The sequence below is a fragment of the Gekko japonicus genome, unplaced genomic scaffold (assembly GCF_001447785.1).
Source record: "Gekko japonicus isolate JY-2015 unplaced genomic scaffold, Gekko_japonicus_V1.1 scaffold2196, whole genome shotgun sequence".
NCBI classification, from domain to species: domain Eukaryota; kingdom Metazoa; phylum Chordata; class Lepidosauria; order Squamata; family Gekkonidae; genus Gekko; species Gekko japonicus.
In genome coordinates, this window is record NW_015160288.1 from 230927 (window position 1) to 253075 (window position 22149).

Below are 22149 nucleotides of genomic sequence, written 5' to 3' on the forward strand. Positions count from 1 at the left end.
TTGTAATCTACCTTGTGTCTCATGGAGCTGCGGTGGCTCAAGTGGTTAAGATGCTGAACTGCAGGCTGTGGAAGGTCGGTAGTTCAGCAGTTCAAGACCCGGGTGCCGCATGATGGAGTGAGCTCCCATCTCTAGTTCCAGCTCCTGCCAACCTAGCAGGAAAGCAAGAAATTGCAAGTAGATAAATAGGTACCATTTCGGTGGGAAGGTAACAGCGTTCCGTGCGCCTTGGTGTTTAGTCATGCCGGCCACATGACCACGGAAACGTCTTTGGACAGCGCTGGCTCTTCGGCTTGGAAACGGAGATGAGCACTGCAACCCTAGAGTCGGATTTGACTGGCTTTCGAGCAAGGGAACCTTTACCTTTACTTTACCTTGTGTCTGTGAGAAACGTGGGCTATAAATGAAGTAAAATTGCATAGTCATTAAACAAATCCCGTGGTGCATGAGCAAACCCTTGCAAGCACATGAATGGGCTCTCTGGATCCCACCAGCTACGTGTGAAGCTGCAGTCTTGTGGATGCTCACTTTCGTCTGTGCTCCACTAGTCTTGATGGGGGCTTCCTCCAGAGTAAACATGCGTAGGGCCAAGCTACAATTTCGATCCCTTTATTCATAGTCATTTCTGTGCTGTGTTTGAGACTGAATCACTTTCATTAGTAAGCTGGTATGGCTCATATTTGCATATTCTTATAACAGCCAGAGCCTGCTATAATTTTGTCTCTTATGCCTAATAACTGATATCCTGGGAACACGGCCCAATGTAATTTAGAAACCCTTCCTCTCTTTTTCAACTGAAGCCTTGTTTGACCTTGCTGTCCTCAAAAAGAAAGTGAGGGAAAAGGAAGAGAGGAAGAAAAAGAAGCTGAAAGTGATAAAATCGGAAGTGGACGACTTCTCCGAGTCCTTCGGCAACCCTGAAGGGATTCCGCCGATGTCTCAGGACCCACCCCCTGTGCCGCTTTTATCAGTCAAGGAAGAGTAAGTTGGTTCCTATAGAGAGAAGGCGCTGTGCGTATAATTCACTAATCATGTATATAGATGTTTAAAATAACAATAGCGCTGTCCTGGCAAGTCACAACTGATCCACGGCAGCCCCAGGAACCTGTAGGGTTTTCAAGGCAAGGGGCAAAGAGAGGTTTGTTTTGCCATTGCCTTTGCCTTCCTCTGCATGGCAACCCTGGTCTCCCTTAGTGGTCTCCCATCTATGTACCAACTGTAGCTGACGCTGCTTAGCTTCCAAGCTCTGATGAGATGGGGCTGGGCTATCAGGGGGAGCACCTAGGGTTGCCAGCTCTGGGTTGGGAAATACCTGGAGATTTTGGAGGTGGAGCCTGAGGAGGGCGGGATCTGGAAGGGGAGGGATGTCAGGAGAGTATAATGCTGTGGAGTCCACCTTCCAAAGCAGCCATTTTGTCCAGGCAAACTGATCTCTGTCATCTGGAGATCAGTTGTCATAGCAGGAGATCTCCAGCTGCTACCTGGAGGTTGGCAACCTTAGGAGGAGCAACTGACCCTGCGAGTGACGTGACATAGTGAGAATGTGAACCCCGGTCTCCCGGATCCTCATCCAGCACTCTAACCACTACATCACATTGGTTCTCGCTTAACACGGTGTCTTTCCAATGAAGCCTGTTTATCAACACTGAGGATAATCAGAGTCAGTGCTCCCTCTAAACTGTGGAGTATTGTGAGCAAAAATTCTACTTTGTGAGCTACCGGCATTAACGTTGTGAGTGAGCAAATTGGCTAGTGCATAAATCAGCTTGCTCTGGAGCCATGCTTCCTGAGCTAAGACAAAAATGTGTGAGCCAGAGGCTAAAAAACTGTGAGGTAGTTCACACTAACTCAGCTTAGAGGGATCGCTGATCAGAGTACAGCAGGTTTAACACCAGTGTACCATGTTATGGCAGAAGCAGTGTTCCATGGCTAATCTGGCCAGTCTGAATGGTGTGTATGAATTAGCTGTTAGGTATAAAATGGGTGGTGGTGATGGAGAAAATGAATCTTTAAGGTTAGCGCCAGCCTGCAAAAGTACATTGTGCTATGAAGGAGTGAGGCAGGGGGACGAAACATGATTTGGAAATATATATGTTTTCCCAGGCAAAATAGCATGGTGTGCATTGCTCTTGTCTATATGGCATCAGTGAAAAGAGCGCTGAGATCTGGCATGTAGTGACCTCAAGTGCGAGGTGAGAGGGCTTGAATTTTGCCTTAGCCACGGATTTGTTGCATGGCCTTAGGGTGTGGTCATTTTCATGGTACACTGTGGTCTGTGCAGCTCACTCGGGTTGGACGGCTGGGTGTACCTGGTACCAGGCAAAGACTTGTACTCACCCACCAGTAATTTTCGGAGACAGAAGGAAGGGGTTTCTATCCATGGAGCATGAGTTCATTGAAGTGCAAAATGCCCCCTTGAAATGCTGCTCCTAGAGAACGGGGGATCTCCAAAACAGCATGAGTGTGGGTGGCAGAAGTATGCAGCGAAGGGCAGGATTGGCAAAAACTGCCCTCTCCTTTCTTCTGCAGAAATCTTTCAATGGATCCATGCCAAATTCTAGTTTCTTCCTAAACCAGATTGCCTTGCTACTTACCACCTTCCCCCAAGCAGAAAAGACAGTCTTGTACACTGCTGTATTTGTGGCCAGGCATTTGCAAGGGAAAGGCGTTAACATTACTGAGAAACTGAGCTTGCAAATTCAAGCATCACATTACTGGGAAACTGGGTTTGTGAGTTCATGCATCCCAGCAAATCAGCTGCAGACCCTGGTTTGAAATCCCAGTCTGATTAAACCGCAGTTTATACCACTGGCTGAAGCCCTTCCCTCAGCACCCTCCTATGGACACATGAAGCTGTCTTCTACTGAGTCATGCCATTGGCCCATCACAGTCACCAGTGTCTGCTCAGACTGGAAACAGTTCTCCAGGCACTCAGGTTGGGGTTTTTCACATCACCAATTACTTGGTCTCTTTAACTGGAGATGCCAAGGATGCAAGGCCGATGCTCTGCCACTGAGCCACAGCCCTTCCCCTCAGATTTACAGTGTGGAGCTAAGCTGGTGTCATAAGATTACTGCAATAGTGTATGTGAACACACAGAAAATTACTTACATTATTCAATTCATCATCATCATTTTTGGAATGTGGGTTATCTAGGTGGATTAAAAAAAATCTCACTTTCTTCAAAGGCCTCTTGAAGATATCAAGCCTTGCCTCGGAGTAAACGAAATCTCCTCTAGTTTCTTTTCCTTGCTTTTGGAGATTCTGCTCCTCGAAGGACCTGCTACTCTCTCGGTGGTAAGAGAATACGTTTTTCCACCCATAATGAGATAGTGCTCTGCCTGCAGGTTTTGCGTCTTTTTAGACAATTCAATTTGTTGTACGGTGCTTCCATGATTTGTAAGTGGTTTAGAATTTGCTAATTGCTACCTTTCAGCCACGCAGGTGTTCCTACCAGCCACTCCCATAGGAAAATTGTACTGTTGCAAAGCCAATTCCAATTCCAATAACCTTTATTGGCATATCTGTTGCAAAGCATGATGCATTAGCCTCCTTTGTAAGGTGCTCACTGATACTCAGGAAAAGCAGCTCTGAGTTTTCCTGTATATTTCAGACTAGGGATAAGGGAACCCCTGGCGTGCAGGCCCAGCACCCCAGTCCACATTGCCCGACATGCAAGGCCAGTTCTCCATCCAGTGCACAGAGATATGAAGCCCTGAGGGATAGCTGTGCCAGTCAGGCTGGTGGCACGGAAGAAGGAGATGGGCACCGTTTGTGTCTGTCATCCTCCCTTCCCCGCCCTGTATAGCCACAGGCAGGCATGAGGCAAGACCTTGAAAAACGGCCAGTTCAGCTGGTGTTCAGCTTGCTCCCGTTGTGTCTGGTCAAGAACAGCCCTCCTCTATCCCACTGGCTCTGTTGACTGGCAAGCCAATGTCTTCACAGCTAGATGTGCCCACCCCCCCCCCCCAGCTTTGTTTGGATCACAAAAGCTGCACGCCTCTGTTTCACACCATTAACAGCTTGCCCGAGCGATTGTCCGCTTCTTTTGTTCAATTGTCCTTCTCTTTTGCTCAGCTTGAAGATAAAGTCATGGACTGGCAGTCTTCCCCCGCCAGCACACTGAACAGCTGGTTCTCCTTCGCCCCCAACTGGTCCGAGCTTGTCTTGCCGGCCTTGCAGTATCTCACAGGCGAGAGCAGAGGTAAGTCCTGCATCCTAGTCGACACTGGAAACAAAGCTATAACCATAGGAGTTGGCCGTTCATTTTCAGACCTGCTGCCAGCATCAGGCCTGTCTTGCTTTCTTGAACTTTGCCCAAGGATGGAAATAAGTGGCCTCTGAAGTTAATGCATTAACAGAAGCATTGTGTCCAGATCAGGGGAGATGGTAGTTCCGTTCTATTCTGCTGTGGTCAGGTCTCACCTTGAGTACTGTGTCCAGTTTTGGGCACCACATTTTAGGAAGGATGTTGACAAACTCGAGCGTGTCCAGAAGAGGGCAACCAGGATGGTGAGAGGGTTGGAATCCAAGTCTTATGAGGAAAGGCTGAAAGAGTTGGGTATGTTTAGCCTGGGAAAGAGAAGGCTTGAAGACTGCATGATTGCAGTCTTCAAATATTTGAAGGGCTATAATGTAGAAGATGGAGCAGATCTATTCTGTCTTGCTCCAGATTGCAAGACTAGATCTAATAGGTGGAAATTACAAGGGAGTCGATACCGGCTAAATATCAGGAGAAACTTCTTAACTGTAAGGGTGGTTAAGCAGTGGAACAGACTGCCTCGGGAGGTGGTGGATGCTCCTTCGCTGGATGTTTTCAAGTGGAGGCTGGACGACCATCTTTTGGGTATGTTGTAGGACTATCTTTCGGCTATGCTCCTGCAAAGTGCAGGGGGTTGGACTAGATGGCCTGCAAGGTCCCTTCCAACTCTAACATTCTATGATTCTATGAAGTGGCCTCTGGACAGATGGCCATTGTAAGCCTTCTGAGACTCGTACAGTCTTTGCCTGCTGTGCTTTCTCTGTAGGGGACTCTGGGGGGGAAAACCTGAGCAGGTCTGCTCTGAAGCAAGTCCTGTTTTACCTGATGGGGCTTACTTCTAGGACAGTGTTCGTAGAATGTAATCTAGACCACCCTCTCCCAAATTCATTCACTTAAGACAAATGGCAGCCTTCCCGTTGAATCTGATTCTGTTCCCAGCAGACCCGAATAAGAACCTTCTAACTTGGAAGGTAAAATATATTCAGTAATCCAGCAACTCGGTTTATGACGCTGGCCTTTGAACGAGTCCCTGTAAATATCCCTTTAGACATAAGATTTATAGTAACTTCCTGTTGAATTTTAGCATAAACCTATCACCTGAAATTACAGAAGCAAGTCTGGTTTGTGGGGAGGGTGGGTATTATTTTTAAAATAATAAAGTCCGTGTTTATCTAAACAACATTTCGAGTTTTGTTTCCATCCGAAGAAAGGAACAGACAAAATAAGAAGATGCATCAACGGCCGTGAAAGGGTGGGCTAGCTTGCATCATTAACAAGAGTAGAAACAAGGTATTTAACAAGATTTGCTTTCTGTTGCAGATACTCCTTCCAGTTTTTCTCTATTTGTTGAATTCAAAGAGAAGACTCAGCAGTGGAAACTAATAGGTAACATAACTTGGCCTTCTTTCTCTGCTAGCAGAAGTTAGTAGAGCTGTTTTCTCAAGGTATTTGATCCCGGTTAAGATTTTTATTGTTTTCTACGTAAGACAGCAGATATAACAACATACTGTCGGGAGGACGGTGTCAGCGGCCCCCCGACTATGCGGGAGGCATCCCCCTTAACAACAAACAAACCCCATGGAACCCCCCCAAATATAACTCCCCCCTATTCTCCTCTCCTTTCAAATCTCTCAGCTGCCTGCGTGTGCAGCTCTTTCCTTATCTTCCCTTACTTTCTTCCTTTGCTTTTGGGCCACTGCTACTATCCTTCTAGATGCCCCTTCTTTTATGTGTAGCCCCTCACCCACGTGAAGATAACGCATGCGTCCTTCTTTCTTTGTGTTTTAATTTCCACACATGCATCTTGCACTGTTATTCCCGAGAGACAAAGAAATACCCCAGTTCTCTCGTATGAAGCAACCAAACTGGTTTTATAAACTGTTTTTTTTTATAAACAAGGGGATTTGTACGAGCCTGAGAAAGCCAGTGGTCAAAACTCAGAGTGAGTTACTGGCAAGAGCTGAGAATAAGCCTTCCATTTGTCAGACTGCAGCTGTGAGATCTGGCCATTTCCATAAACTGTGACAACTCTTACTCATGCTCATGGCTTTTCTTCTTTTGGATTCAAGGTAGAGGGAGAACCTCTGCCAGTCAGTACTGGGCCAGGCAGACCACTGGTCCGATTAAGACAACTTCCATTCATCCCCTTCTGGATCAAAGAGAAAGATTTAAATAGATAGATGTGCTTGCTTCTCTTCAGGGATCCTGGAATGTATTCATTCACTTTGTGCACAGTGGCTTGTATATCCCCCAGCGCCTTAACTACTGTTAATAAGAACATAAGAACATAAGAGATGCCAATGTTGGATCAGGCCAAAGGCCCATCCAATCCAACACTCTGTATCACACAGTGGCCAGAAATACCAGTGCCATCAGGAGGTCCACCAGTGGTGCCAGGACATTAGAAGCCATCCCACTGTTGACCCCCCCCCCCCAAGCACCAAGATGACAGAGCATCACTTGCCCCAGAGTCCCTATCTATACCTTGTGGCTAATAGCCACTGATGGACCTCTGCTCCATATGCTTATCTAATTCCCTTTTGAAGCCGTCCATGCTTGTAGCCACCACCACTTCCTGTGGCAGTGAATTCCAAGTGTTAATCACTCTTTGGGTGAAGAAGTACTTCCTTTAATGTAGTCTGGATGTTAGCAGTAGGTGACGATCCACTCTGTCTTCTCTGGTTCTGACTCTAGGCTCTTCTCAAGACCACGAGAAGGAGCTGGCAGCGCTCTTCCAGCTCTGGCTGGAGACCAAAGACCAAACGTTTTTCAAGGTGAGGTGGAAGAGTTTGGTGTGGTGGTTAAGTGCGCGGACTCTAGTCTGGGAGAACCAGGTTTGATTCCCCACTCCTCCACTTGCAGCTGCTGGATGACCTTGGGCAAGCCATAGTTCTGACAAGAGCTGTTCTCTCAAGGACAGTTCTGGAAAGAGCTCTCTCAGCCCCACCTACCCCACAGGGGTGTCTGTTGTGGGGAGGGGAAGGGAAAGGAGTTTGTAAGCCTCTCTGAGACTCCGAGTGAAGGGCAGGGTATAAATCCAATGTCCTCTCTTCTTCTTTTTGCCATAAAGCATGTCCCAATTGACTCTTTCACTCGGCTGACATTAATCTCTCTTTAATTAGCAGGATAATGAAGACAGCTGTGATGCCACCACACCCATTCCCCGAGTGTAAGTACATATGAAATGGGCTGAAAACCGGGAACTGGTGTGTATATTACCTTACACTTCCAGGGCCAGCTTTGTTAACAACCAGCACTATGTACCCATTGATAAATAAGCTAGCCCAAACGGTGCTTTGCAGGAAAAAAGATTCAAAAGCGTGGGTGTCATTTCTGGCTGCTTTTGTATCTTGAGTTGAAGGGAGGTGGAATCTCTTGCATCCAGTTGTCTCTAGACAACTTTGTGAAAATGGTTCCTAACTTAAATTTCCGAAAGTTGCCTCATGTCGGAGTCGTTGTGCCAAACTAGCACAATTCCAACTTTGGTTCTCATTAGCTGTACTGAGCCAGTGCAGCTGCGAGAGAGAATGAGCTTAGATTCCCGTCCTTTATCATCAGTGTCAGTTTATTTCTGCTTGTAAAGTCTTGGCCACCAACCACGGTACCAGAGGCAGAACGATCTTGGCTGGATTCCAGGTTGCTTAGCGGCCAAATAGCAGTGTCGCCGTACGTTCTCCCTGTAATTTTCGTGTTGGATTCTCCTTTCCTTCCAAATCTCAATTGCTGCAGAGGGTAACTGTTTAAAAAGCTGCTTTTTTCCCATCCAAAGAATTGTAACACATGGTGATGAATAAGCGATATCTCATTTTAGTGCAGTATTTTTCCAGTCATTTTTTTTCTGTGTCTGGTAGGGTGGTTGTTTTTGCTTATTGCCAGTTAGCGATACTAACTTCTTCATAGTTTGGTAACTACCTAGATTTTATCCTATCCCGTGCTATGGAGGGAAAGCATTATAAAGCAAATGAAATTACACCCAATGAAATAAAACACTGTGCTCTTTGGATTCTCGTGTTTCAGTGTGCCTGTGACGAAAGCAAAATGGAAAGAGGTAGCTTCTAGAAAACATGTCTAGAAATATTGTAGGGAACATTTCTAGAAGTATTGTAAATAGTCCAGCAGTTGCCATTCTCCCCCGTTCAGTAATTTAGACTTAAATTATACACCCAAGAAACAATTGTTTTATAGATCAGAGGTTCTCAGGCAATGGCAGAAAGTGACTAGACAGATTCATGGAGGATTAAGTCTACCAGAGGCTAGGCTACTAGCCATGGTGACTAAAGGTAACCTCCATGTTCAGAGGCAGTGAACCTCTGAATCCCAGTGCCAGGAGGCAACATCAGGGGAAGGCCTCTGTGCCCGGGTGTCGGACTTCCAGTGGAACTGGCTGGCCACTGTGTAAGGCAGGATGCTGGACTAGATGGGCCACTGGTATGATCCAGCAGGGCTTTTCTTATGTTCTACACAGAAGTAGGCTAGGTGGGAATGCAGGGCTTTCATAACGGTTACTAAGAATTTGCTTTCTTCATTCCCCATGGCCACCTGCAATTGTGACATGCTGCCTTCCGCCGACCCACCTGCCACAGATGACCCATCTGTGACTGTTTTGCGTGATGGTATCAACCTCAGACACTTGGTGTTTCTCCTGATCCTGTCCCCCCTGCCCATCAGGAAGTGTCTTTGATGTGCCACTTCCTGCCAACGTACCTGCCAGGGATTATCCATTAAAGCCACAGCAATAACATTTGCTCCCAACAATGCTGTTGCAACTTTGTATGTCTTTGAAACTTGCCGTAAGTGAAAGATATAACAATAGAATGTCTGTAAACAAAAAACAGTCCCTCTCAGAAAAAGTGGGCTAACTCTAACCCATCACAGTGGGACCCTAGTTCTTTGACAGAGTGTTCAGTGGGATGTAACAGGTTGAGAATCACTAGCATAAAAGGCAAACTGCTTTTTCCTCCCCTTTTGGGCAGTGATCTGTTGAGGATATGGTTGCAGGGTCCCCCACTGCCGATCAGCTGGACGGTGGGGGGGGACTTACCAGCAGAGAGAGGAAGGTCCAGGCGATGTGGCAACATCACTTCCGGTGTGCACAGGCAGTGACATCATCACACTGGCAATGTCCAGGTGACACTCCGGTATTTGGGCAAAAACTCTATGGTAGAAGCCATTCTTTCCATACAGTTTTTGCTCAAATACCAGAGTGCTGCCGAGACATCATGGTTTGATGATATTACTTCCTGTGGACACAGGAAGTGACATCTATACATTGCCTGTGACTTCCTCACTCTCTTTGTAAGCCCCCCCAACCCTAGTTTAGGATGTTAAAAGGGCTCTGTACGAATTCGTTTGTGGTTCCGCTTATATTGTAGTTACCCAGGCCTCACACTGGTGTTTGTTTCAGAAGGACTGACTACGTGGTCCGGCCTAGCACAGGGGAAGAGAAACGCATTTTCCAGGAACAGGTGAGGAGCCCATCCATCCTGCCTAGTTTATTGTATTGTATTAGATTATGCAAAGGAGATTTTGGTCCTGTTCTGGATGGCCCCGGGCAAGCCCTATCTTGTCAGATCTTGGAAACTAAGCAGGGTCGGCCCTGGTTGGGTGGTGGGTGGGAGACCACCAAGGAAGTCCCACTGGCCCCACTGGTGGACCTCCTGATGGCACTGGTATTTCTGGCCTGATCTAACATTGGCGTCTCTTATGTTCTTAAGTCTAGGGTTGCTACGCAGAGGCAGGCACTGGCAAGCCAGCTTTGAGTGTCTCTTCCCTTGAAAACCCGACAGGGTTGCCATAACTGGGCTGCAATTTGATGGCAGTTTGCACACACATACCACAGAGACAGATGTTTTGACAACGATGTACTTAAAATTAAATGGCAAAAGGGCTTTGAAAACGTCTGACACTGATAAGTTGTGTTTTTTATGCTTACATTGTTTTGAATTCCCGGCAGTAAAGTGACTAATATAGTAACTGCCTGTCAATTGCATTGGATATACTTGTCTAGATAAGTGTTACAGCTCTGCTTATATCCTGCTGTGCCTTGTAGTCAATGTTCTGGGTTTTCAGGTCAAAAGAAGCAGGACATTTTCTTTGTCCGTAAGAAGAGATTCCAAAAGAAGTCCCATCTTTAACTTCTTTTTTAGCAGTGTTTTGCCACTTCAAGCTGGTCTAAAGCTTAACATCGTGCTAGGCCTTTGGAGATAAGCGCTCAGTTTCAGGATGGTAGAACACAGGCTGCTTTCCCTCTCACACTGCAAATTCACCCCAGTTCTCTTTGTCTGTTGTTGCATCTGATTAATCTTGGTGAACACAAATCTGTGTGCTCCAAATCTAGCTTCTGGAGGATAGTATTCAGTATTCTAGAGAGTTTTGCTCTACGTATACTGCTTATGATTTATTGGTGCATAAGGAAATAGTCTCCACTTGAGAGTTTCTTACTATCCTCAACTAGTTGTGAGGCTCTCCCCTCTCCAGCTCTGTCGGCTAGCCCTCAGCTGTCCTGCTGGGTCTCTCCGGTGGGTCTCCCAAAGCCTCAGAATTGGAAGAGAAGGGGGGTGTTTCATCAGATTCCTTCTCTGTCCCAGGACAGCAGCTCTTCTCAAGACCAGAGCTGTGTCCTTCCTTCCCCCTTGGTGTCTCACAGAAGCCCTTTTTAAGGAGCCTGTATCCCCACCTCCCCAGCCACATCTGGTCTATTCCTGGGGGATGCTGACCAATGCTCCCTCTAAGCTGTGGAGTCTTGTGAGCACAAATTGTGCTTTGTGAGCTACTGGTATTAAAGTTGTGAGCCAGCGATTTGGCTCCTGCCTAAATTAGTTTGCTCTGGAGCCATCCTTCCTGAGCTAAGACAAATGTGTGAGACGGAGGCTAAAAACTGTGAGCTAGCTCACACTAATTCAGCTTAGAGGGAACACTGGTGCTGATTGCTGTCTCCTCCTTCTTTGCCCTTGGAATAGCTTTCCCTCCTCCTCCTCCAGCCATCCATTCCATTGGCTGTCCTCTAGGGCTGGCTGGGATCCTCCAGCCATCCCTTCCATTGGCTGTCCTCTAGGGCTGGCTGGGATAGGCCGTAGTCTCTCTGGGCCCACCCCTACCCAGACCTCAGTGCCGGGGCTGCTACTGGGCCTGGGTGACTGTTCTTGGCCCTGCCCCGGACTCCTTTGTGGCTGTTTGGCACTGATGTCTCCTTGGGGCTGCCCCGAGGCTAGGCCCCAGCCGGCACCAACTAGAAAGGCAGCCTCGCTGGTGGGGGCAGCTCAGAGTCTGGCACCATCCCTGGACAACTAGTGTTTGATGGACATTTGCTCAGCTCTCCCTTTACCAGCATGGTGTAGTGCTTAAGAGTTGCAGACTCTGATCTGGAGAACTGGGTTCGAATCCCCATTCCTCCTCCGCATGAAGCCTGCTTGGGTGACTTTGGGCCAGTCATAGTTCTCTCAGAACTACCCCACAAGGAACCTGCTGCGGGGAGAGGAAGGGAAGGCAAATTGCAAGCTGCTTTGAGACTCTTTAGGGTAGAGAAAAGCAGGGTATCAAAAGCAACTCTTCTACATTTGACTCTCTCTTGCTCATCTGGGCGCTCTCCTTTTCTTCCGCACGCAGGAGCGTTATCGATACAGCCAGCCTCACAAGGCCTTCACGTTCCGCATGCACGGCTTTGAGTCGGTGGTGGGCCCCGTGAAGGGTGTGTTTGACAAAGAAACGTCTCTGAACAAAGCTCGAGAACATTCTCTGTTGCGTTCAGACAGGCCTGCGTATGTCACCATCCTGTCTCTTGGTAAGTTGATGTTGAGTGTGGCGGAGTATTTCTATACACTTCGCAGACTACCAGTTTTTTATTGGAATGGGTCTAGGGCATAGCCATAAAGCACTGAAGGAGAGATTCATAAAGTCCAAGGTTCAGTCACTGATATCTTCTTTATGATTCATATGTATAAAGTCCCAGGTTTAATCCAGAGAGCCAGCATGGTGTAGTGGCTAGAATGTCAAACTAGGACCTGCGAGACTCAGGTTTGAAACCCCACTCCACCATGAAAGCTTGCTGGGTGACTTTGGGTTCAGTTACTGGAGCAGAGGTCCATCCGTGGCTATTAGCCACAAGGTATAGACGGAACACTCTGTCTGGGGCAGTGGTGCTCTGTATTCTTGATGCCTGGGGGGCCACAGTGGGGGGGCTTCTGGAATTCTGGCCCCACTGGTGGACCTCCTGATGGCACCTTGGACTGGATGGGCCATTGGCCTGGTCCAGCTTGGGTTCTATTAGGTTCTTATGTTCATTGTCTCTCAGCCCAACTTACTTTATAGGCTGGTGGTTATGACAATAAAGTTGAGAAGGAGAGAATGATGTTATAAGGTGCTTTGGGTCCCTCTTGGGGAGAAAAGCAGAGCATAAATGTCTAACTAAATAAATTTAAAATTCCTGGCACCTATTTAAGGGCCTTGGGTAGTAAAGCAGGGGAAGCTTCCACATGGAGAGCTGCCGCCAGTAAGATCAGAATAGACAGAGAGCCAGTTTGGTGTAGTGGTTAGGTGCACAGACTCTAATCTGGGAGAGCCGGGTTTGATTCCCCGCTCCTCCACCACATGCAGCTGTTGGTGTAACCTTGGATCAGTCATAGTTTCTCTCAGAGCTGTTCTCTTATGAGCAGTTCTCAAGAGAACCCTCTCAGCCCCATCTACCTCGCAGGGTGGGGAGGGGAAGGGAAAGAAGATTGTAAGCCTCTCTGAGACTCCTTTGGGTAGTGAAGGGCGGGGTAGAAATCCAATCTTTTCTTTTTCATCATCATTCCTTTAAGGTAGAAAGGGGGCTAATAAATGTTTTAAATAAATAAATAAAACGAATAGTGGATGAAATGGATCGGCGATCCAACGATCTGGCTCAGTATAAGGCAGATTTTGAATGTTTGATGAAGAATGCCGTAGTAAGCTGCAAAAAGGCTGCTCGATGTAGAGAGTGCAGTCCACACAAAAAATCTCCACAGCCAGAATCAACCAGCAGGAGCAGAACTGCGAAAATGGCACCGTCTTCGTTGTCGAGTTGACAGTGGCCTTGGAAAGCTTGAAAGCAGAAGAAACTGGGTCATAGAACAGAGCGGAACCTTTCTGTCTGTTTGGGGAAAGGAGAGGGAGATTTTTGCAGCTGCAGCCTCACTTGGCAGCTCCCTGTGGAGAAGAACGCTGTAGAAATCAGGACAGAAACCTCAGCTGAAATGGCAACATCGTGGAAGCTGTTGTTGGTGGAAGATGGGGAGAGGTAGGGAGTAATCACTATTAGAACAAGAGTTGTGTTAGGTGAAGCAGGGAAGCTCCAGGGCAAATGGAACCGATGGGTTTGAGGACTTGTGTTTCAATGTGTGTTTCAGCCTGTGCTTTTTCTCTTAGTTCGTGATGCTGCAGCCCGTCTTCCTAATGGAGAGGGAACACGTGCTGCGATCTGTGAGCTGCTTAAGGACTCCCAGTTCCTGGCTCCTGATGTCACCAGCGCTCAGGTGAGCTGGATTAAATGCAGGCCAGGTTATTCTCTCTCTCAGAGTTTCCCATCTGAAAAACTTCCTGTTGAACACTTGCAGTATTTCATGATGGATTTTAAGGCCTACAAGCCACAAGGTGGAGAGGAAAGCTTATGATGCAGTTTGCAAAACCTCTCTTAAGATCTAGGGCATGGCAGCATGGTTGTTGTCTGCCAGTTCTAGCTCCATACCTCTTCGGTTTATCCCCCAATTTCCGCATATTTTTTTTTTTGCCTTTTGCTTTGTTTTGTGTCTCCCCCCCATTTCCCCCCAGTTCCTCTGGGACCTCTTTTACCTGTATATATTTTTTGCAAGCTGATTCTGAGTCGGCTTTTTCCTCTTGCGTACTGTTTCTGTCAGTTTTCTTTGTCCTGTCCACTCCCACCCACCTCCAGCCCACTTTCAGATTATTGGACTGTGGTCATCATCAAATGACTCTCTCTCCCCCACACCCTGAAGAGGAGTGGTTTTGTTTCTGATTTTTTAAAAAACATTAAAATATCGATTTAGTGTTGTTGTGCTAGTTTGTAGAGGTTCTCTGAATTCCCAGCTTTCATTGAAAAACAGAAAAAGTAAATCCCTGGTCCCTTCTCTTGTGGAGCTACGGGAAAAGGGCATATCTTTGAGAGCTAGAGACTTTTTAAAAATAAATGAAAGCTGGGAATGCAGAGAACCTCCTTAAACTATCATTACAACACTTATGTCAATATAAAAGGTAACGGTAAAGGTTCCCCTTGTTCGAAAGCCAGTCGAATCCGACTCTAGGGTTGCAGTGCTCATCTCCGTTTCAAAGCCGAAGAGCCAGCGCTGTCCGAAGACATTTCTGTGGTCGTGTGGCCAGCGTGACTAAACACTAAGGCGCACGGAACGCTGTTACCTTCCCACCGAAGTGGTACCTATTGATCTACTTGCAATTTCTTGCTTTTGAACTGCTAGGTTGGCAGGAGCTGGAACTAGAGACGGGAGCTCATTCCGTCATGCGGCACACTCGGGTCTCAAACTGCCAAACTACTGACCTTCCACAGCCTGCAGTTCAGTGTCTTAACCACTTGAGCCACCACAGCTCCATTATGTCAATATAAGCGTGGACAAAAAGATGAAAAGGGGGTGCTGCCACCAATGACAACAGCACCTTCCCTTGAAAATCCCCACTATTTAAAGCATGTGCGGAAGAAAATTAATTGACTCCACAACTATGAAAATGCAGAGAGAGCAAGCATGCAGAAGAACCACGCTCAAACCAATTCTACTGCCTGTGGATCGACTGTCGAAAAAATCAGGAGTAAGTTGGCTGTGCAGAAAAGCCTGTAAACACAGACACAATAGTTGGTGGTCACCTGCAGAAACATAATATATAGTGCAGCTGGTGTTGTTCTGGTTACAGACCTATAGCTTTAGTTCTTGCAAGCGCTCTCTCTTTCTCACTGGAATAAGCTTTGTTTTGCTCTGAATAGCCAGAGGAATTCACATTTATTCTGCAGATATTTTCATACCTTGTGTTGGGGATGGCTTAGATATCTGACTCATTTTCATGTGTGTTCTTCCTCCCAGCATGCCCCAGAACACGCTTGCTACATTGGTTCTTTTTTTGGGGTACCTTATTTCATTGCAAGATTTCTCCTCAGGTGAACACTGTTGTGAGTGGTGCCTTGGATCGACTGCACTACGAGAAGGATCCCTGCGTAAAATACGACATTGGCCGCAAACTGTGGATATACCTGCATCGAGACAGGAGTGAAGAGGAGTTTGGTGAGCAGCCACTGGATCAAGTTTGCAGGAAAATTGGGATGTAACAGGGTTGGTGTGGGCTCGCATTAAGTGTAGGCAAAAGAGCCAGTGTTGAACTAGAATTTCTCTGTGGAGGCAGTCGGCCTCTGAATCCCAGAGCCAGGAGGCAACATGAGGGGAAGGCCTTGGCCTCTGTACCCTGTTGTTGGCCCAACAGAGGAATTGGTTGGCCATTTTGTGAGGGGATGCTGAACTAGATGTAGGGCCACTGGTCTGAGCCAGCAGGGCTTTTCTTATGCACTTATGAAAAAAGCTCACAGCATCCCAGAAATACAGGAATAGAAGCAAGCTGTAGCTTCAACTCCTTGGCCTGGGAGAGAATCCAACATTCCCAGTTGTATTACCTGGGCTAACAAGATTGGACAATAGTTTAGTGGCTGTTTTTCCAAACTGTTGGATGCCACACAAAGAACCAAGGAGTTCTGTTCTAAAATTAGATTTTAAAAAAGATATATTTACCTAAAACTAAAATCGTGGCCTGTTAGTGGAAATGCAGTGTAAATATGTTTTTGCCCTCTTTAATGTAAATTCTGCCAACACGGGATTTGTGTGTATTTCGGCGTGTATGTATAATTTTTCTCTTGTTCCTGTTTGAAGAGCAATCACTTTCATTTACTTGTCATGCCAGTTAAAAGGCATAAAAGCCTCCCTGGGGACACATTTGCAGAAAATATTGTAAACATGCATACAGAGCCTTGATAATTTCCATGTAAGGTCTTTCTTTCTTACTGGTAAATTATCCAGCTGGGTGTGTTTTCTCTCGATCACAGAATTTTTGGAATCACAAGCACACCCCCGTGGGAAAAAGGCTGACGGCACAGGCGTGCAGCCTCGGTATTAACATCTACTTGATGATCTGTTACCTATTCTCGCTTACAGAGAGGATTCATCAGGCCCACGCTGCTGTGGCAAAAGCAAAAAAAGCCCTCCAACAGAAAGCCAAACCTCCTGCAAAGACAGTAAGTTGCCTGGTGCGCACGCGTGGTGCAAAGGTGGTTTACCCTGTTGTAACTGTTGTCAGCTGATAGGACTTCCAGCTGTCATGTCCTGAGGGCTTAGGGCGGATAACTATTCTACCCTATCCCTGACAACTAAGAAACAGTTTGAATCAAAATGTCTTGCATTGTGTCAGGAGGATGTTTGTACTGGGGACTTCGTCGGTAGCCAGGAAGAGAGAATTCCAAAAGTTACGTTAGAGATGCCTTCTGGCGTGATCTGATGCATGGGAGATGCTTTATGGTGTTCCCAATGGGTGACTAGTGGAACATAGGGATGGAGGCAGATGTGCTGGGCCAGAGCCAGCGTGGCTTTATAGGTAGTCTCCTCTGTTTTTGGTAGTCTTAAGGATTAGTTCAAAAATGTTCATGCTTCCTACATGGAAAGGGCTTCCAGAAAGGAGAAAAATGTAAACCACATCTAATGTAGTATCAAGTCATCTTCTGATAGTGTCTGTGGGATGGAAGCTGATCAAACAGAGTGCCTGAACTTTTAACAGGTGAAATCGCCCAAAGAAGCCATGCGAGTTTTGTTTTCTACGAATGGTATATTCTGCTTCCTGAGCTGAAAATTGACTGTGTGGGAGATTCAGTGTAGGATATCCTGCCCAAAAGGGTGGAATAGACTAGAGGGCAGCAGGAACGTTTTGGAGAGAGAGAGATTGGATTTATACCCCGCCCTTCACTACCCAAAGGAGTCTCAGAGCGGCTTACAAACTCCTTTCCCTTCCCCGCCCCACAACAGACACCCTGTGAGGTGGGTGGGGCTGAAAGAGCTCTGACACAAACTGCTCTTTTTCAAGGACAGCTGTGCCAGAGCTTGTGACTGACCCAAGGTCACATCAGCAGGTGCAAGTGGAGGAGTGGGGAATCAAATCCGGTTCTCCCAGATTAGAGCCCGCACACTTAACCACTACACCAAACTGGAGCACCCCAGAGCCCTGATGTCTTGCAGGAAACATTGAATGGGCTTCATCCATCAGAGGGCCTATTCTTTCAACTTCCCTTCTTCTCTTCCCTCTCCGCCCCCTGCCCAGTGAGCTCAGTGCATTTGTTGTTCTTGCTGGTAACGATCTTGTCGTTGCAGAAATCCAGCTGCAAGGAGAGTTCAGTGAAAGTGGCCGCAGGCAGCGCCCCTGAGCCGAGCCAGCTGAGCCTCAGTGATTCCAGCATGCCACCCACCCCAGTGACGCCCACGGCCCCTCAGTTGCCGGCAATGCCCATTTCACCACCCCCAGTCTCCGTGGTCAGCAAAAGTATGCCGAATGTTACTCCAGAGCAAGCAAAACCCAACCAAAGGTAAGCCCTTCCATTTTTCTTCTAAAAAAGTAGAGATGCATCCAGTCACTGGATATGAATTAGGGATGAGGTGTTCATACACTTATGGTACCATTTTAGAAGACGTGGATCTATCTAGAGCAGGGATCACCAACATGGCGCCCATGGGCACCAAGTCGCCTGCCAACATCAATCCTGGTGCCCACCAAGTGTTTGTAGAAAGTGGGCCAGACCAGATGGGATTTTTGCCAGCAGGGCTTCTGAATGGCCACCGGAGATCTGATTTTCTGTGCAGATTTTTACAAAAAATTGCTTTGGCAGCCGCTTCCACCACAGCACAAGGATCTGCACAGTGATTCAAGTTATGTGTAAATGAGAAAATACTTCTAAACATTATGTCCATTTTAAGAGCTTCTGCCTAAAACATTGCTGTTGGAGTTGCACATAGCTTCATTCTCTGACATTTTGTGGTTGGCGCCAACTCCAGAGCCAGACGTTTTGCGGTTGCACCCACCGTCTCAATCAGAATTACAAAGGTGCTTAAAAAGGCTTTAAAGGGTTGTGGATCCCTGGTCTAAAGAGACGGATACCACCAGGGTGGAAACCTGGTCCAGCCTGCAGCTCTAAGGCAAAATCTTAACTCTCCTCCAAGCTGACCATTATCATCCCATTGGGAACACGCTCCAAGAGCAGATCAGGTGCACCGCAGGAGAAGAATGTTTTGAAGCCAGCCTCATGGCTTAAAAGAACAAACTGCACTGTGAAGAGGAAGGGGCCAGAAAACCTTCATAGGTGTCTCACGCTGGTTGTCTCTGATTGGCATTTAACTTGTTGGTTCATTTCTTCAGGGAGCCAATAATGGTTTGATTTGAGGAGAAAATGATCACTTGTATTCAGTCGCTACCCTCAATGAAGCCAATGGGCAGCAGATGCAGAACAGACAGAAGGAAATCCTTTGCAGTGATTACAGTGTGGAACTCACTGCCAGAGGATGCTGTGAGAGCCACAGGCACAGACTGCTTGGGAAGGGGATTAGACAGATTGAAGGAGGCAAGTTCAATCAGTGGCTGCTAGCCCTGGAGTCTAAAGGGAACCTCCACATTCTAGGTGTGGAATAATTCAGACCTATTGGCATAAAATACACAAAATAATAATGGAAATAATGAATATCTATTTACCCTTCACACCAGAAGTCTTTTTATTAAATATGCTTCCTGATACTTGTAAAAAAAATGATCTGTGTATAATAACTTATATTTTAACATCTGCAAGAATATTAGTTGCTAAATGTTGTAAATCAGATAGAACACCTTCAAGAGAGGAACTAATACAAAGATTGTTGGAAATTGCGGAAATGGATAGGTTAAATATCATATTACAAGGAAAAGATGAAGAATTGTACTCCAAAAGATGGACTAGAGTGTATGCATGGTTAGATAACAAGTTTGAAAACTAGACTCAAAGTACTGTATACTTTTTTTGCTTTCTATGCTGTTTTGATAAAAAACTATAAATAAATATACCAATTATTATTTTTTTTTTAAAAAAAGGGAACCTCCACATTCAGAGGCAGTGAACTTCTGAATCCCAGTGCCAGGAGGCAACATCTGGGGAAAGGCCTCAGCTTCTATGCCCTGTTGTTGCCCCCCTAGAGTAACTGGTTTGGCCACTATGTGAGATGGGATGCTGGACTGGATGGACCACTGGTCTGTTCCAATAGGGCTCTTTTCTTACGGTTCTGTTTATCTAAAACCCTTGAATAATTTGCTATATTAACAGCAACATAGTTGACCCAAGACTGGGCATTGGAACTCAAGAGCTGTGTCACTTCCTTTCAAGTTAACCGGATGGTTTTTTTTCCCCTCCCATTCCTCCGCAGCATCCTTTTGGTGTCTTCCCCCACCATGCCGCAGCTTGGGACGTTGCTTTCCACGGCACAGAGCACCACCCCGACTCAGGCTGGGCCTCCGCAGCCACCTTCTCGGGCAGCCAGCCACACCGTCTCCTCTGGACTCCCCCAGGTCCGAGTGGTCACGGCACAGGCCAGCCTTCCGGCTGTGTCCCAGCCAGCCCCAACGATAGCGCAGCCACAGCAGCAGCCGCCGCCACTGCCACCGACATCTGTACCGCAGATCCGCATCCCTGCCACTTCTGCACAAACCAAAGTCCTGCCCCAGGTGAGGAATGTCTGTATGAATGCAAGTAATGAACTGGCATGAGTAATCTCCATCCCAGACTGTCTTCTCCAGCACTAATATCTCTGATTTCACGCTTTTAAAGACAACAGCTTAATACAGTGCAATGCCCTTAAAATGAGTCCTTTTTTTTATTAAACACCTGCATAGCGCAATAATGCTGAACACGTTTATCTCCAGTGGAATCAGCTAATGGGGTGGAAAGTGCATGTACTCTCCCTCACTGGAGATCGTGAACCTGCCTTATACTGAATCAGACCCTTGGTCCATCAGGGTCAGTATGGTCTTCTCAGACCGACAGTGGCTTTCCAGGGTCTCAGGCGGAGGTCTTTCGTGTCACCTATGACCTGATCCTTTCAACAGGAGATGCCGGGGATTGAACCTGGGGCCTTCTGCATGCCAAGCAGGTGGTCTGCCACTGACCCACAGCCCCCGTTCACGCAAAGGCTTGGGCAGCCATTGGTCAGAAATGCTCCAGCTTTGGAGTCCCTGCGCTGAATGTGCGGTTGGACTAGCTGGACTCCCAAGGCCCTTTCGAACTCTGGAAATATGATTCCTGTTTGTTTGTATCAGCCTAGTCCAGAAATAGGAGCTGCGGTGGCTCAGGTGGTTAAGACGCTGAACTGCAGGCTGTGGAAGGTCGGTAGTTCAGCCGTTTGAGACCCGAGTGTGCCGCATGACGGAGTGAGCTCCCGTCTCTAGTTCCAGCTCCTGCCAACCTAGCAGTTCGAAAGCAAGAAATTGCAAGTAGATCAATAGGTACCACTTCGGTGGGAAGGTAACAGCGTTCTGTGCGCCTTGGTGTTTAGTCATGCTGGCCACATGACCACGGAAACGTCTTTGGACAGCGCTGACTCTTCAGCTTTGAAACGGAGATGAGCACCGCAACCCTAGAGTCGGATTCGACTGGCTTTCGAGCAAGGGGAACCTTTACCTTTACCTTTTAGTCCAGAAATGGAGAGGGACATATTTAGATTCTTACGCTGCAAAATATCCCAGCCCCCATGATAGCTGTCATCTCCCTGATTTATTAAGCCCTTTCATGACATTGCAGCCTTTTCACAAAGTCTTCAGGAATCTCTTTCTACACCCCCCCCCCTCCTGAAGAGGTGCAGATGAAGATTCTGTGATGGGGTGACCTGTTCCATCCACTTCTAGGCGCCAGATATTCAGAGGCTTTTAAAATTTGCTTTGAGTAGTTTTCTCTCTGTTTGAACAAGCTGTTCATGGCTCTGTCTATAGAGTAGGCTTTTGGCCCAGAGGAGTCTCTCCTTTTCTGTAACTTGATTAGAGCAGATGAGCTGCTGGGGCGGGGGAGATATCTTTTTTTATTTTGAGATGGCTTATGTGGTGCAGATGCATGCCTTTATACCACGGAGTCCTCAAGCAGGCTGGGGATAATGTGGTAATTCTAGTGAATGCAAGACCTTCCTCCTCCAAGCCTTTCAAGAGACAGGTTTATGCTACACAGCCAAAGGCACTACCGGGGTTCTTTAAATTTCTTGTGTGTGAGGCTTCAAAAATACACTGGGTAAAAATCTGATGGAACCAATATGAGAATCTTCCCCTCTAGTAATCTCTTAGTAGTTTCACCATGCGGTTTTTGCAAGCAGATCCCTAGTTAATAATCAAGGGGGTACCTTCCCAATACATGCGAAGGTTGTCATTGGGTAGGTAGTTAAACATTTCTAGCAAAAATGGGCTTCAAGCAGTTGCCAAAAGACATTCAAAAGGGCAGTTTCCAAAAGTTATTCTGAAAGGATGGGAAATTGTTGACTCGCAGTTTCTGATGCCTTGAGCCGCCTGGAGCTGAATGGAAGGATCTCTCAAGTAATGCGTGTGACGTCTGTCTGTCTGCTCTTCCCATTAGGCTGTTATGACTGTCCCAGTGAAAGCCCAGACCAGCCCGGTCCAGGTGCAGCGGCCAGCCGTTTCAGTCACAGGGCCAGCCACTGTTGCTGGGACAGGAATCTCTGCAGCACCCAGTCCTGCCCCAAAGCCAACCACTAGTTCTCCAGGCAGCTCTACGCCCAACTCCTCCGCTGCTTCCTCCTCTTCCTCCTCCTCGCCATCCACCGCTGTCATCCAGAACGTCGGTGGCCAAAATATCATCAAACAGG

At 47.1% G+C, this 22149-nt stretch overlaps 1 protein-coding gene across 1 annotated transcript in view; it reads left to right on the forward strand.

Annotated features, from left to right (window-relative positions):
* Window positions 1-22149, forward strand: part of NFRKB (nuclear factor related to kappaB binding protein) — a 44778-nt gene that overhangs the window by 12038 nt on the left and 10591 nt on the right. The window contains exons 8-21 of the mRNA XM_015415795.1: window positions 801-981; window positions 3189-3297; window positions 4078-4204; window positions 5582-5647; window positions 6956-7035; window positions 7384-7430; window positions 9666-9726; window positions 11867-12041; window positions 13646-13752; window positions 15399-15522; window positions 16441-16520; window positions 17644-17855; window positions 19714-20011; window positions 21900-22148. Coding sequence (XP_015271281.1) covers window positions 801-981; window positions 3189-3297; window positions 4078-4204; window positions 5582-5647; window positions 6956-7035; window positions 7384-7430; window positions 9666-9726; window positions 11867-12041; window positions 13646-13752; window positions 15399-15522; window positions 16441-16520; window positions 17644-17855; window positions 19714-20011; window positions 21900-22148 — 1916 coding nt within the window. The remainder of the gene's footprint in view (window positions 1-800; window positions 982-3188; window positions 3298-4077; window positions 4205-5581; window positions 5648-6955; window positions 7036-7383; window positions 7431-9665; window positions 9727-11866; window positions 12042-13645; window positions 13753-15398; window positions 15523-16440; window positions 16521-17643; window positions 17856-19713; window positions 20012-21899; window position 22149) is intronic.